Here is a 15706-nt window from a genome sequence, read left to right on the forward strand (position 1 = left end):
GCCTCAGAGGCTCACTGTGACCCTCCACGTAGCCATTCTCTTTCTAGAGGCAAGGGTCACAGCTTGCTGAGCCATTTTCTTGATAAGCCAGCAATGGAGATGAGGAGAAGCTACCCTCCCTCGCACAGTCTCTGTTGTCTCCCAATCTCAGTGATTAATTAGGGGTGTGTGTGGAAAAGTGGGAACCCAGCCCTGCCCTCTACTCCAGGCTCCAGCCCAGGGACCCTAATAGTTTCAGCTATGATAGGTGACTTTTTGAAAACAGGACGCGTACAATTCCCTGGGCCACTTCCCCACAGCAGCCCCCACTTCCTCAATATCCACTTCACCCTTACCTCAGGACCTCCTGCCTTGTGCCTGATATGGTTTATACTGCTCATTCTCTCCAACAGCACAGCTTTCTCCTGCAGCTCCTGACACACACACACCCCTAACTAACTGGGAGGTTTGAAACTAGTTTCAGCCAGCCCCTGATTGGCTTCAGGTGTCCCAATCAACCTAGATGTCCTTCCTGCCTTCTGGAAGGATCTTAATGGCCCCAGGTGGCTTAATTGACCTGGAGCAGCTGCCATTTGCTTATCCTCGTAACAGGGATTTGTTTAGCCTGTGGCTAATATATCTGTCTCCCACTACTTTACTATAGCCATCTGGCCTTGCCCTGTCACTATATAAACTAAATTTTCCTGTCATACTGTTTAATACGAATAGTACTATAGTAAATGGCACAATGAATTCACACGACTGTGGCTCTTTTGGGTAATGTTGACACTAATTTGGCTCCTGAACCCCTTAAGTCTGAGTCTCACTGACACAGACCCCACCCAACCCAGGCACTGAAGTTCCAGTGTGTCCAAGACCCAGGGCCAGCAAACATTCTTTTCTAGTCACTGGCATTCACTGCCTCTGCACCATCCCTGCTGGGTGTGGTGTTTGACAAACACCTGGGAAGTGATAAAACAGGGCACTTAACTGGGTCCTGGGGGCTCAGCCTGGAAGCTTGGAAGAGGAGCAAATCATCTCTTTCTGTTTCATTTCCCTTATGCTAGGGGCCCAGAGAGGCTGGTCCAGATCTCCTCCAGCTCTCCCCAGCTGTGTGTGTTAGAACTGAAAGAAACAGAGGATTGTGCTCATCTCCTGGGCTGTTTGAGTTCTCCTCTATCTGAGGCATCCCTGGCAAGGTTTCAGTGTGACCCCAAGCTGAGCATTGCTGAGGGCAGATTGATGCTGGGTTGCTCCTTGTACTCTCTGCAGAGAGCAGAATGGGCTTTGTAAAGGCTGAGGCAATGACACAGCAGCCACGGCGGTGTGAGCGGGTAATTCCTCTGCCTTCTCTTTCCTAGGAAGGAGCTCCCTCTACATAATCCTCTCCACTGGGGGCATTTTCCTCCTTGTCACCTTGGTGACGGTCTGTGCCTGCTGGAAGCCCTCCAAAAAGTGAGCATTTTCACATAACTTGAATAAAATATCTGTTACTCTGCTCCCTGGCACCAGGCTCCCGGCTCCCAGCCCCATCCTGGGGATCACACAGGGACACAGCACCCCCGATGGATCCCCTACACCAGGCTCCTGGCTCCCAGCCCCATCCCGGGGATCACACAGGGACACAGCACCCCCGATGGATCCCCTGCATCAGGATCCCAGCCTCAACCAGGGGATTGCAGAGGGACACAGCGCCCTCTGGCTGCTTCCCCTGCTCTGTCAGGCCTGCCTCTCTTCGACACACCAGTATTTATCTGTATTTGTTTCCTTATGGCCTATTCTCTCTTTCCAATCTGTTCTGTCATGCTGCATTTTCTCACCCATGCCAGCCCCGACAGGCGGAGTGGGGTGTAGGGTGACCAGATAGCAAGTGTGAAAAATCGACACAGGGGGTCGGGGGTAATAGGAGCCTACATAAGAAAAAGAGGCAAAAATCAGGACTGTCCCTATAAAATCAGGACATCTGGTCACCCTAGTGGGATGGGGCTGGCTGAGAAGCTGGGAGCTCTCTGGGGACCATCTCCCAGCGAATGGTTCCATGTAGTTTGCTGGGATGTCTATGGAGCCCAGGGCCCAGAGGCCTTTTGTCTGCTTCAGGGAATACAACCACAGTAACATTGCCTTGGTGTCTTTATTCTTTCCCAGAAGGGGCTCCCCAGAGCCCTGGACACTTAAACTTGACAAACTCTGCAATCAATCAAACCCACAATGAACTGCTCCCCAACCCCGGCAATAATGAATAACCCCAATAACCCCACATGCCAAGTGGGGTGGATTCCCTGTGGGGTGCAGACAGGAGGGACTGTCACAGCCCTGGGCATGGCGTATGATTATTTGCCCTGGCTGCAGAACAGAATAGCCTGGGGACTGCCGTACTGAAGGGACCTCAAGCCCGATGGAGATTGCCGAGGTGCCCAGGGCCCGCTCCTCCCCCATCCCTTTCCCATCACTGGGGGCTGTGGTGAGGGAGGCGTGGGAGTGAGCTTTGCTGGCTCTAGTCCCATGGAGGGTCCCCATGCCAGGTGACAGGCAATCTCTGCCCTCACTGCACTGCCTCATAAGGACCAAAGTCCAACTCTGTCCACCGCCTTCTCAAAACCCATGAAGAAAGGGCTTGACTTGCCAGGAGCGCCCTCCTTGTGTTACAGTTAGGCTGGCAATGGGAGTGTCTGTGCCTATTTGCACTGCAGGGTTCGTGGGGAGCAAAATCTCTTTGGCAGATGAAGCCCACACCATAGAACACAAGTAGTGGGGGGAGGGATAGCTCAGTGGTTTGAGCACTGGCCTGCTAAACCCAGGATTGTGAGTTCAATTCTTGAGGGCCTCATTGAGGGAACTGGGGTAAAAATCTGTCTGGGGATTGGTCCTGCTTAGAGCAGGGGTTGGACTCAATCTCCTGAGGTCCCTTCCAAGCCTGATATTGTATGTGATATAAGGGAGGGGATGGCTTCCATGCAAAGGGTCAGGCTTTGGAACAAATCCCATTCTGTCACATGAGATGATGTCAGCACTTAGGGAGAGTGGGAGGCTTCCCTGTCCCCAGAGATGTCATTGGAATATTAAAATCTGTTTCCTTTCCTGGCTCCTGTTGGTTTCTCTTTGCCCATCACTGATTCCCCCAGGACCCCAAACAGCCTGGCTTGCTTGTGTCCTGCAGTTCTGATGAGTTCCTCACATTTTCAGAAACAATGTGCATGAGTATAATGCTGCTGCACAGCCAGCTGGCACTCCCCCTCACTGCCACCCCTGCCAAAGTTCACTTGCAAATAGTCTCTTACAAAGTGGTGAGTTGATTTTTTAAAAACCAGAAATGTTTAAAGTTGGAGAAGGCTAAATACCAGCTTATATCCACCTTGACAATAGGGCAGACTGGGCTAACTGCTTCTCATGCACCCTGAGCTATTTCTAGACATAAACCCCTGATAAAAGACAAGTCATTCCCAGTGGAGGAGCCTGACCCAGCCCCAGCCCCCTCCCCCAGACTAGTGCTGCCATAGAACCCAGGCTACAAGTCAGTTCCTTGTTTGCTCCAGACAGTGGATTCTGACCTGAGTCGTGTGGCACCATTCTCATGTATATTTAACCCTTACTCCTCATCTGCGTTTTCCCTGGAGTCATTGCTGCAATGCTGTTCCCTTCTGTCCCCCCAGAGCTGGGATCTCCTCCCAATCCAATTCCCGAATCCCCTCAATATCTCTCATGCTCATTCACTCCCTGGGTGTTTCCCCACATTGCCCCACGTCAGCCTCTCTGTGTTTCAAACCATCCTGTTGTCCCAGGAATTTGCTGGCCAGTATTGCAGTAGCTGAGGTGACAGGTCCTGGAGCAGGCAGGGTCCAGCAGCAGCATCTCCCAGACTCAGCTGCCACCCTCCTTTCGCTTTGCAGTCCTAGGATTTTTGTTCCCTTCTGCCACTGAACACATTCCTCAGGAGTGGCCTTGGGCTGTATATAAAGCTGGGGAAACCTCCCCAGCATCGGTGCCTCAGTGCCACTGTGCTGCCTTGGAGCAGAAGAGCCGTGAGTAGCACACAAAGGGCCTTCCCCTGGGACGAGAACATGGTTAGTAAAGGGCATCTGAGCACAAGTCTCCCGGCTTGTTCTTTACGAAACACTTTGTACATTTAACAGAGACAAACAGAAGCTGGACAAGCAAAGCTCCTCTGAATACGTGGATCAGAATGAAGAGCATTTAAAGCACGAAGGTAAATAACTGTCCTGAGATTCTGTCTGCTCTGAACTCTCTGCAGGGCACAGATGGCTGGAGCCTTCCAGGGCTTGTTGGCCAATCCCGCCAACCTGGCTTCTGTGGCTATTTGCAGCCAGTTAACACAGCACCTCTGCAGGCAAAGAAAACAGTCAAAGAATTTTCCTGTTTACACACACTGGGGAGCTGGGAAAACAGCTGGTAATAGCTTGTTGTCAGGGCTCCTTAGTGACCCTCTTATGCAATGACTCTTACGACCTGCAAACCATTGCCATTGGGCGCAGTTGTCACCACGGGACTCCTCGGGCTGGGTAGCACAAGGGCTACTAGTAAACGCTAGCTATGTCAAAGTCATGTACAATGGAATGCGTTCCCTAGCGAGGTGGTGGAATCTCCTTCCTTAGCGGGTTTTAAGACCCAGCTTGACAAAGCCCTGGCTGGGATGATTTAGTTGGGGATTGGTCCTGCTTTGAACAGGTGGTTGGACTAGATGACCTCCTGAGGTCCCTTCCGACCCTAATATTTTATGAAATAACAACAGGCTAGATTTTGTCCTGGCTTCCTGTATAACAAAGAGCTCTGTCCTGAGCAATTATTTCCCAGGGATGCATTAGCCAGAAAGTTAGTCTGAAGATGTTTAATCATGTTGTCATCCTGAATTATGAAATAATCAATGTGTGGGTCAAATGTCCCTGCCTGTGCTCAGGGTGCTGTGCACCATCCCAGAGCCAGGATTAACGGACTACAGGCCTAACCAAACCCACACTTTTCACATTGAGACAACCCAGCAGGAAGAGACAAATGTTAACAAACACAGCGCTGGTGGCTCCTGCCCACGTGTGCATACACAATTTCCCTTGTGATGTTTTGCACGCTCTTTCAGTTGTGCATTCTTTCAGCTGTTAATCCTGAGCTCCCAGCATGGGGAGGGTCAGGCATGTAACAACTCCTCTGTGGCATCTGTTCAATGGAAGCCCTGCTTCACGTGGAGATGGGAAGTCTGTGGCTGTGACTGATGCACTGAAGGCTTTGGAGCACCGTGCTCTTGCAAAACACGGTTTTCAGATTTCTCTGCTTTCTAGATCCTGAGCCCCATCATTTATTCTGGCTTCTGCTTAAGAGCCTGTTCCTTCACTGGGGCTCTGTATGCATGCATGAAACTAGAGGCCAGATGGGATCCTGAAGCAAGTGTTGTGTCACTCAGCCTGTTTGGGGTGGGGGACGGTACAAGGGGGCTTGTATAAGAACATAAGACTGGCCATATTGGATGAGACCAAAGATCCATCTAGCCCAGTATCCCGTCTTCCAACAACGGCCAATGCCAGGTGCCCCAGAGGGAATGAACAGAGCAGGGAATCATCAAGTGATCCATTCCCTGCAGGGCCGGCTCTAGGCACCAGCACTCCAAGCATGTGCCTGGGGTGGCACTTTCCACGGGGCGGCACTCTGGCTCCTTTTTTTTTTTTTGTTGCTTGAGATACAAAAAGTTGGGAGCCGGCCCTGAGTGGAGGTGAGCTGCGGTGGTGGGGGATGTGGGGAGGCCGCAGGAGGTAACCCTGGGGGAGCAGAGGAACTGCTCACCCCTCAGCTCACCTCCACTCCACTGCCGCCTGCTCCCCCGAGCGCGTCACCGCTCCGCTTCTCCCCCCTCCCTCCCAGCCGTGCAAATCCGCTGTTTTGTGGCAAGCCTGGGAGGGAGGGGGAGAAGCGGAGTGGTGGCAGCACCCTCAGGGGAGTAGGTGGAGCAGAGGTGAGCTGTGGGGAGGGCTGCAGGAGGTAACCCTGGGGGGGCAGAGGAACCGCTCTCCCCGTCCAGCTCACCTTTGCCTCCTCCTCTGAGCACACGGCCGCTCTGCTTCTCCACCCTCCCTCCCAGGAAAGCCGGGGAGGGAAGGGTAGGAGGGGAAATGCGGCACACCCTGGGAAAGAGGCATGGCCGGGGACTTGGGGAAGGGGTTGGAATGGGGCAGGGAAGGGGTGGAGTTGGGGCAGGGCCGGAGGGGGCGGTGAACATTTTTTTGCTTGGGGTGCAAAAACACTTGGAGCCGGCCCTGATTCCCTGTCTCCCATTCCCAGTTCCCAGCTTCTGGCAAACAGAGGCTAGGGACACCATCCTGCCCATCCTGGCTAATAGCCATTGATGGACCTATCCTCCATAAACCCTTGGCTCCTGTTTGATTTTTCACAGTCCATGAATCTGAGCAAAAAAAATCCTGTTTCCCTTTCCTGCATCTGACCAATTTCTCATATGGAGCCCAGGAGAGGAGGGGTCCTATATGCCATAGGCCACCCTTACAACTGCTGGCTCTTTCTTCCTAAACTTTAGTTGCTGATTGCTGTGATCTCAGGTTCCTGCTATGATGCAGCCTTTGGGGGGCTGCCCACAAAGTTTGTCTAAATATTACACTCGGGAGGGAGCCAACTCTGCCACTCCTGATCTATTTTTTGTGCAGCACAAGCACGCACGGGCATGTTTTTACCCCGCTTGTGTGTGATTCTGTGCTTGACAGCCTGTGCCTGCACTGCTAGTGTAATTCAACAACAGGCGGGATTTCCAAAATCTGGTTCAGTAAGTCTGACTTAATGGAGACTGGAAGATTGTGGGAACTTGCACTTTGAGTCTTTGTACTGCTCCTGGAATCTAAGCAAAACCAGGAGGATTCTAACACCCACACACCGGGTCTGGCCTGGGCAGCAGCTGGGATGGACAGATGGACACACATACACACACATACATACACACACAGACACACATACATGCTGCGTGTAGGGTCCTTCTCCAGTTATTAATCAGAAATGTCACCGAAGTTTGTTGCTGTTTCTGTACAGTTGAGATTGTCCCCCGCAGCGGAGAACATGAATGCAGGAATCCAGTCGCTCTCTACATCTTAAAGGACAAAGTAAGTGTTATGCTTTGTAACCTGTCGGGTCTGTAGGCCAGTAATTTCACAGCTTTCCCCTGGGATGGCGCAGGGCAATTTCTTTCCATATAAGAGAGTGAGACAGCGTTGTTCTAGGCAAGGCCAAAGGGGACACGTTCACATGGAGGCACGGGCACAGATCCTGTAAATGGGCTCATAATCCTGGAGCTGTGTGAAACACTTCCAGTGTGGCCCTAGCAACTTTTGTTACCAGTGCGAGTCATAGACTCACTTGGCTGAGTCTCCTGCACTACTTGGGGGAAGCTGTTTGTCTTGGACAAATTTGGATCAGTTTAGAGCCGTGCATGGAAATTGTGCAGGACTTGTGGTTTCAGGTGAAATAGGGGGAGACCCAGACATTCTGATTGAATTCCTCTGAGGTTTGCAGTTTGTTTGAGCCAGAAACTCAAAGCAAAACTTGTGGGCCGTGAACCCCAGAGGGACGCACCCTGGAAATGGCCAGTCGAGCGCCTCCAAAGCAAACTGCTGAGATTCATCTGGCTCTAACAAACTGGCCATGCATGAGAAGAAGCTGCATCAGCACAGGCAAGGGCGTGTTTGCAGGTAGCAATGGGATTTGTGGCACCTGTGAGTTTGGCAGGTCCCAAGTAGCTGGCTGCAGTGGAACATTCAACCCAGGATATCAGACTGCATTTATCTGGGTATGGAGGAGCCCAGCCCACCAAGGGTACAAAAATAGCATGTCCTGGCTTTCACTCCCACCCAGCTCCAGTAGAACCCCTCTGTGTAGCCAGGCCTCTGTACAGCTGAGCTTTTCCCATGGGCCCAGAACGTGGGCTTCTTTGACAGTGGCAGCTGGGCTCTTCTGCTCCAGTACTGCCAGGGCTGGGAACGCTTTCAGCATCCTGGGAGTGTATTAAGTATGTCCAGCAGCACAGCACTGGTGTGGCAGGATGAGCATCTTGCAGGCCTTCCTGCTTTGATCAGCGTGACAGTGATCCCGCGCGAAAGCATCTCATCGAACCAATTATCAAACACGTAGGGGGTAGCCCGCCTCAGGCCTAACAGAGGCAGAACAGAAAAGAGAAATGACAAGATTCTTTAAAAACTGAACTCTTCCCCTCCCCCCAGTTTGCTAAGTCCCGAGCCCGTCTTGGTAAGTCCAAACTTTTCCAAGTCATTCTCCGCTGGCTGAACTGTATACCCAAGGAATTTCAAATGGCAAAGGGCTTTTTTTTCAGCATGCAACCTGGGAGGGATATAAAAAACAGCCTTTTAATGGCAGCTGACTCACATCCTTAACCATGGGCTGTGGCTTCTTCATTTCTCACCTGCTCTGTTATTAAAAAGAACAAGCAAAAGGAGACAAGTTCAGGTTCAGCAATGCCTCCCATCCTCCCCTGCCAGCTCATCCTGGCTTGTCTCAGTCAAGCATATTGTGACTCAAGGGCGACACTTGCTGGTAGACGTGGAGAGAGCAGGGTGCTGTGGAGAAGCCCCCAGGAGCACTGGGAAGCACTGCAGGCATGGGCAGCAAAACATGCCATTCTGAGTCTCTGCTGGCTGAACCTTCTCCAGGGAAGGGAGCTGGTATGTGTGATAATCCGCAGCTCAGGACATCAGAAAGCGCCAGCTGAGCGGCGCTTAAGGGCATGCACCTGCTGGGAAACCCCGTCAAAAGTCCAGGGGTCCTGCCCTGGTAGCAAACACAATTGATGCTCTTTACAAATGCCCTCTGGCATGATCTGTCCCCACTCTGCAGTGGCCTGAGGCCTGCCTGCGCTCAGAGGAGGATGGAGCAGATTGAAAACTGTAGTAAGCCATGCTGTCATGACTCCTTGTGCTGTCACTTGGAGCTCACACAAGCATTAACCCCTGTGTGTCTCTGGGAATGGAAAAGCGCTGGATGGAGAACCCAGCTACTGCAGGATCTGCCTCTTGCTGGCTTTTAAGGCCTGCCCCAAGTGCAATGCCACTACTGTCTTTGCTCAGCTCATCCTGAACACTGCCTGTTGCTTCTTCTTGTATTCCTGAAGGATTCTCCGGAGGCAGAAGAGGAATCCTTTCAGCAGGCAAGAACGGCAGCCGAGCAAGGACCACCCAGCTATTCCAGCTCTCCTCCTGGCAGATCCCCAGGTCCTCCTGTTCGATCAGCTCGCAGATATCACCGCTCCCCAGCCCAATCTCCAGCCTCCACCAGAACACACAAATCCCCACCCAGGTCGCCCGGCTCTCCGGTGCGCTCCCGGAGTGCTACACGCATGCTGCGGACTGCTGGCGTTCATATCATCCGGGAGCAGGAGGAGGCCAACTCTGTCGAAATCAAAGCCTGAGAGCATCCAGCTCATGTGAACAGGAAGCTCCCGCTGCCGAGGAATGGGTCTCTAACAGGTGGCAGTGCGTTGGTTTCAGGCGTGTGTATGTCCGCGTGTTCCAGGTGGTGAATGGGGCCCAGGTACTGCCTGTAGATAAAGGTGAAATGCGTTGCTCCGCTGACTGGATGAGCCCAGTTTAAAATTTACTGTAGCCTCAATGTTCCAGCTTCAGCGGGTTTAAAGACACTAATTTGCTATTTAACGCTCTAGGGCAATCCCAGGCAGCTCACTAAGCTTTGGCTTTCTGGGGTGTCAGACTAATTCCCTCACACTTGAGATCTGTCCCTACGCAGCTCTACACGTGCATGTATGTGCACGAGAACTTGTGTCTGTGTGTGTGTGTGCCGCTTAGCGTGAGAAGGCGTGTGTGAGCAGGCATGCTTTTGAGTGTGACTAGGTGTGCCTGTCTGCCTCAGTGTGCCTCTCCGTGTGACATTATGTGAGCCTGTGGGCAAGTACATTTGCACGTGAGCTTGCACACAGGCCCCTGTGGGCTGCTGTCGGCGTGGAGCGTGTCTGTGAGCTCACACACGTGTGGCCGTGTCCCTCTGGGCGGAGGGCTGATCATTGGCCAGGGCTCGCAGACATTCACAAAGCATTGCGGGGCTGGTTTCGGAGCTGTGGGAAAGGAGCAGAGGCCCAGGACTCTCAGAGTGGCGAGTCGTTGCTCATTTACAGAGCTTACTAAGGGGCTGGAAGGGGCTGGAAGGCCCGTTAGAGGCAGCACGCTGCTGAAACTAGTCCATGCTTGTGCCGGAAAAGCAGGCAGAGCGAAAGGCCACTGGGTGGAGCTGACAGCCACAAAGAAGCTCACTGTGGGTCTCTGATCATGGGACCAGTTACAGGGGGCCCCAGCCACAGGTACTTTATAGCCGCCTCAGATCTAAATTTGCTGTGGCCCCAAGGGGGCATCACACTGGCTGAGAACAGCTAGTGCAGTAACCTTCCAGCCATGCGTATGCCCAGGGCTGCACAAGGGCCGGCTTAGGAGCTGGCTGTTCCAGTTGGGACCTCTCCCTGCACCTATGCCCAGGGGGCTCCTCAGCTGAGGGGAACCTGCAGCTTTCCAGCCCTTTGCCCCACCAGACAGCGCAGAGGGCCCAAAACAGTGGCATGAAGTCACTGCTTCAGCGAGCACAGATGTGAGTCCTGGCCCCACCAGGCCCCCAGCCTCAGCCTCATCTCATCTCTGCTTGGGGCAGTAGAGCCAGTCAGCTTTGCCATCTCAGCAGCAGCAGCCGCCCTGTTCCCTCCACGGCACTGCCCCTTGCCTGCAGGGTCAGCTCCACTGACTGTCACTGCCTTCCTGTAGGGCAGCCCCACAGGCAGGGGGCGCGGGGGGGGGGGATTTCGAGGGCCCGGACTGGAACTCCAGGTCACTGGCACAGCTTGGGGTATATTCTTTTGCTGTGAAATAGCTTTATGTTCCGTCTCTGACATACGGCTGCACGGACCATGTTCCCTCGCAGTCCACTTGCTCGTAGCACGCTGGGCCCTGGGATTTGCCTGACAGGTGTCTAGTTAGCCCAACTGCTGTCTTCCCTTCCCTAGCCAGCTCTGCCATGTCTCTATTTTCTGTGAAAATTGCCTGTTCTTTACACGGACGTTCAGACGTGACACTGGTGCATATTCATGTTTGACTTCTCTGGGGACATTAGCTAGGAGAAGAGCATCCCACCCCCCAGCAATGTGTGGTGAGAGAAGCTGCCATCTAGCCAGGAGGGGTTAGGGCCCCACATCCTCCTCACACCACAAGTTTGTACTGCATCCCTGTAAGAGCAGACACTGTTGACTAATAAACTAAACCTACTACCCTCCAGCCTGGCTGCTTTGCTCCATTCATCTGCCACCACTGCCAAACAAAATCTGGCGCCCAAGCCCTGCATGTCGCAGACAGACGGGTCTGGCCTGGCCGGGACCTGCAGCCTCATCTTCGACGTAGAAACGTTTGAGGGCAAAACACGACCAACATGCCTCTCAGGTCAGGCGCTTTCTGCTCCTTGAGGAGGAGATGGGCTGACCTGAAGGCCCAGAAAAACATCTCACTTTCTGAAGGAGGGAGCTTTACTGGCTCACAGCCTGACTCAGCTCTCAGCCAGGCCAGAGTAAATCAGGAGTGACGCCAGCGCAGGCAGTAGAGCTACATTGGTGTAAAGCAGGAGTGAATCTAGTGCAGACAGTGAGTAACACTGATGTAAATCAGGAGTGACTCCACCACAGGCAGTAGGGCTACACTGGTGTAAAGCAGGTGTGACTCTAGCGCAGACAATGGGTAACATTGGTGTAAAGCAGGCATGACTAGTGCAGAAAATGGGTAACATTGGTGTAAAGCAAGAGTGAATCTAGCGCAGACAGTGGGTAACATTGGTGTAAATCAGCAGTGACTACACCACAGGCAGTAGGGCTACACTGGTGTAAAGCAGGAGTGAATCTGGCACAGACAGTGGGTAACACTGCATCCTCTTTGCTGCTGCATGCCCCGATGTGTGTCTGCTGGGGGTACATCCCAGGGTTCGTTGTGCTGTAGGGAGGAACCCGCTCTTCAACTGTTCCCCAGTGAGCAGTCGGAGAACTCGTCTGACCTCCTGGGGGGATTGTGGGAAAGCACCGGAGGACCATCAGCACTGGCGTGATTTAACCTACATCCTCTCTGCAAAGCGGGCAGGTCACCAGCCCTAGGGACAGCAGTGCCAGACTCCAGCCCACCGCCCAGTCAGGCTAGCTGGCCTGGGCTCAAAGCACCACCAGACTTGGGGAGGGGATGGCGTGGAGCCCGGGGAGAGTCAGGCTAACTGCAGTGAAGACAGACCCTATCGGAGGAGCTGTCACCTCTGCACCTGGGACACCCGGGAGGATCCTGAGCCCACAGAATTGGACAACTAGCCAGGAGTGCTAAGCCCTGGGCAGATTTCCTGGGACAAGTCCCTCGAAAGAATGGTGATCCTGGGAAAACCTGGTCAGGTGGTAACCCCGCAATTAAAGAGTGTGAGGGGAAGGAGGGGGCAAAGTCCATCCTGTGTGCCATGCCCCAGCCCAAAGCACAGGGCAGGCAGAGCCTGAGCACAGCCGGGTCGACTCCACCCCACAGGCCTCAGGGCAGATCCAAGGGGCCTGTGGTCAGCGTCTGAGCCCCTGGGGCCCCATCACCTTGGCAGATTGCTGCCAAGGGAGCAACTGGTGCCCGGGGGGAGAGGACTGCGGGCACTCATGGGAGCTGGGCCGAGACCAAGAGGGTGTCCAGGAGACTCTTCAGTTTCACTTCATTTTTACCTTAGAAACCCAGGTCCTGTCTAGGCTGGAAACTGTGTGGGGAGCAGAGACCAGACACTGGGGACGCTGCAGGAGGGAAGTGAGCACAAGCAGCAGCATTGGTGGGGGACTGTCACCAGGCCATGAAACCCCCCGGGACCCATTTGCTGGTACCCGGCAATTAACGCCAACAACTCCTTAACACTTTGGTTAAAGGAAACCTGTGCCAGAGCCCCAGCACCCCTCTCCTCCCAGTAGCAGCCTCTGAGACACCAGGGAGCCAGGTTAGGCCTGGCATGGCTAGAGCTGCACACAAAGTTGGGCTTCCAGTTTGCTGGGCAGAGTGAAAAGTTTGGGGCAGGGGGGGAATTTGTTTCAGGTTGGCTAAAAATGAAATTTTTGTCAGTGAACTGAAATAGTTGAAAAAAATCGAATTTCTGGTTGAATGAAACTTTTTGTTCAGCCTGAAACAAAGCACTTCGGTTCTAAGGTTTTTAATCTTTTTCAAACATACAACTGAGGTCAAATATCACAAGAGAAAGTTCTGATTTTTTCCAGAATTTTTATTTTGGGTTTTCGGTTTTTTTTTTTTTTTTGTTTATTAGGCAAATTCAACCCAGATTTGTGAAATGTTTCCACCAACCCAAATCTGTGTTTTTGGTGAAAAAAAGCCTGGGCCAAAAGATTTTGTCCAGCTCTGATGGTTAATTCTAAGGCTGGCTCCAGGCAGAACAATCCTCAGCCAACTTTGTCATGCCAAAGTCAAACAATACCCTAGTTGCCTTGTGAACAAGCAATGAGGAATCGCTCATCTGAGAGCCTTTGCCACGGTAGAGTTCCCCCTGGGACAGAATGCACCTTACAACACACGCAGAATGTGGTCCCTGCTGTAACTGGGTGTGGCATGAATCAAGTCCATGTGCTTCCTTGCCTGTCCCACAGGACTGGCCAGCTCATGACCCCAGGGCTGGTGCTTGAAGGATGAGCTGATCCAGAATCTGGGCGCCTGGCGTCTGTAATAGCCAGGGACTGGTGCTCACCCCGTCACTGGTATGAGCATGCAGGTGGTGGCTGGATCCAGCCATAGGTGAGCTGTGGTGCAAACGCTTGTTTGCTGGTTGGTGGGCCCTTTCTGGCCCTTTCCCAGTCATAGAGATGGCTGCAAAGTGGAATGGCTTTGGGCTCAGTATGTGGTTAGAATCATTGGGGCAACTGGACTGTTTGAGGCTCCACTCCGCTGCATGGGTGCAGCTCTTGGAATGGCCCTCTCCAGATCCTAGCCAGCACTCAGATACTGAGCACACAGTCACTGCGGAAATGTTCTCGGCAGATGCACATTCCTAGGGTAAATCAGACAGAAAAATCTGGGTTTGCAGTAAAAGTCTGAGGCCGACTTCTCCCATCATAGAGGATAAGTAAAAGTCACACTAGTCCACCTTTAGGCCATGGGAAGAGAGAGGGGATTCCTGCTGGAAAGGGTGCTTGGGTAGCTTCCTTCTTTTAAAATGAATGCATTACGAAGTGTGGGGGTAGGGGCCCTGTACAGTCACACGTCTCTTTCACCTGGATTCTGGCCTGCCACATCAGACTGAGAGATGGACCTGCCTGCTGCTCCCCATGTCGTCAGCTCTGCTCTCCATGGCAATGTACGTGTCACTCCACCTTGCACTTTCCTCATTATGAGACTAACTTCGCTATAGCGGGAAAACTAGCCTCTTTCTGTATGTCCTAGTTTCTGTTCCCAGCTGTACTGGATGTAGAAAGGGTATAATATATTGTAAAGGGAGACCCAGCAATTAAAAAGCCTAAAGGAAATGCACAGGACGCATGTCTGCCAGCTTTTGCTTTTGTCTAGTTGGTCTCGGATGAGCAGTTTTGCTGCCAAGTTGTCGTTTTCTTTAGATGGAGTTTAAAGAAGGGTGAGGACAAAGATCAAGGCCCTGGAAAAGCTCTCCTGGAGATAGAGATGGAAACGACCGGGATCATCACCTTAGAGTGGACACGGACAAGAGGGAATTAAGGCTGTGATGCCAGGGGAGTGGAAAAGCAGAAAGCTGTGGTGGTGGCTTGGCACACCCCCCCCCAAAGGAGTGGGGCTTCTCCGCAACCCCTAGAGCCCCCCTGTATGGGGTTATCACCATGCAGCGGCCTGATGGAAAAAGGAGGGCAATGGGTGTCTCTTCTCCCCCCGTCCTGGGGCCCCTGGATGTGGCAGGTGTGGGGTTTGTCCCGGGGCTGTTGGCACTGCCCTCTCTCCAAATGCCTGTTTCGTGTTTCCCACGGAATGGCTGAACCTGATGTTTTTTAAGTGGGCATTTCTGAGCATGCCGGTGTTGGCTGGAATAAGCACCGAGTGTGGCCGAGTGGGCCCTGCGAGCCCCCCACAGCCTACGCCTCCCAGAATGCCAGGGGGAGGGGCAGGAGTCAGAAAAAACAGGGCAGTTTCACATAAATGGCCATCTGGAACAACAACCATTTTCCCCCGGTGTCAGAGTCAGCCCCCAGCACACACACCCCTGATTGCAAGTGGGACAGGGCCTGTCCGTACCCTCCAACGGCACTCACCAGGCACAGCTGAACCCCACTGTGGCATGGCAGCTCTCAACCGCCCCAGGGAGATGCCGGACACAGAATCAAAGCAGGGCCTGTGTCCCCTGCCTGGCATCTCGTCCATCTCCGACCCCCGGGTGTAGTGGGCTGAGCGCTGCCTGGCTCGCTGTGCACCAGGGCAGGGCTGCACAGAATCACGCCCAATGGATTCCCAAGGGCAACAATGTTAAATGGAGGAAAATCAACTCCCAGCCTGTCAATCCAGGTGACAAGCCCCACGGTGCAATGGCAGGACAGTATTCACCCCTAGCTCGTGCAGAGCGAGCCCTCCTGTGTCCCAGCACAGCAGCCGTGCTGCATGCACCCAGTGCAATGCCACACTGACCTCCCAGAAGCAAAGAGTGTAGGGGACTTTTGTTACTGAATAAAATGTTTACACTCTCCAGTGTTAACAGCAGGGGGGCG

General features: G+C 53.1%; 1 protein-coding gene across 1 annotated transcript in view; it reads left to right on the forward strand.

Annotated features, from left to right (window-relative positions):
* Nucleotides 1-11259, forward strand: part of HEPACAM (hepatic and glial cell adhesion molecule) — a 72586-nt gene extending 61327 nt beyond the window's left edge. The window contains exons 4-7 of the mRNA XM_030538378.1: nucleotides 1341-1434; nucleotides 4110-4183; nucleotides 7015-7085; nucleotides 9104-11259. Coding sequence (XP_030394238.1) covers nucleotides 1341-1434; nucleotides 4110-4183; nucleotides 7015-7085; nucleotides 9104-9400 — 536 coding nt within the window. The 3' untranslated portion in view covers nucleotides 9401-11259. The remainder of the gene's footprint in view (nucleotides 1-1340; nucleotides 1435-4109; nucleotides 4184-7014; nucleotides 7086-9103) is intronic.
* The last annotated feature ends 4447 nt before the right edge of the window (nucleotides 11260-15706 follow it).

The sequence above is a fragment of the Gopherus evgoodei genome, chromosome 19, assembly GCF_007399415.2.
Source record: "Gopherus evgoodei ecotype Sinaloan lineage chromosome 19, rGopEvg1_v1.p, whole genome shotgun sequence".
Classification (NCBI taxonomy): domain Eukaryota; kingdom Metazoa; phylum Chordata; order Testudines; family Testudinidae; genus Gopherus; species Gopherus evgoodei.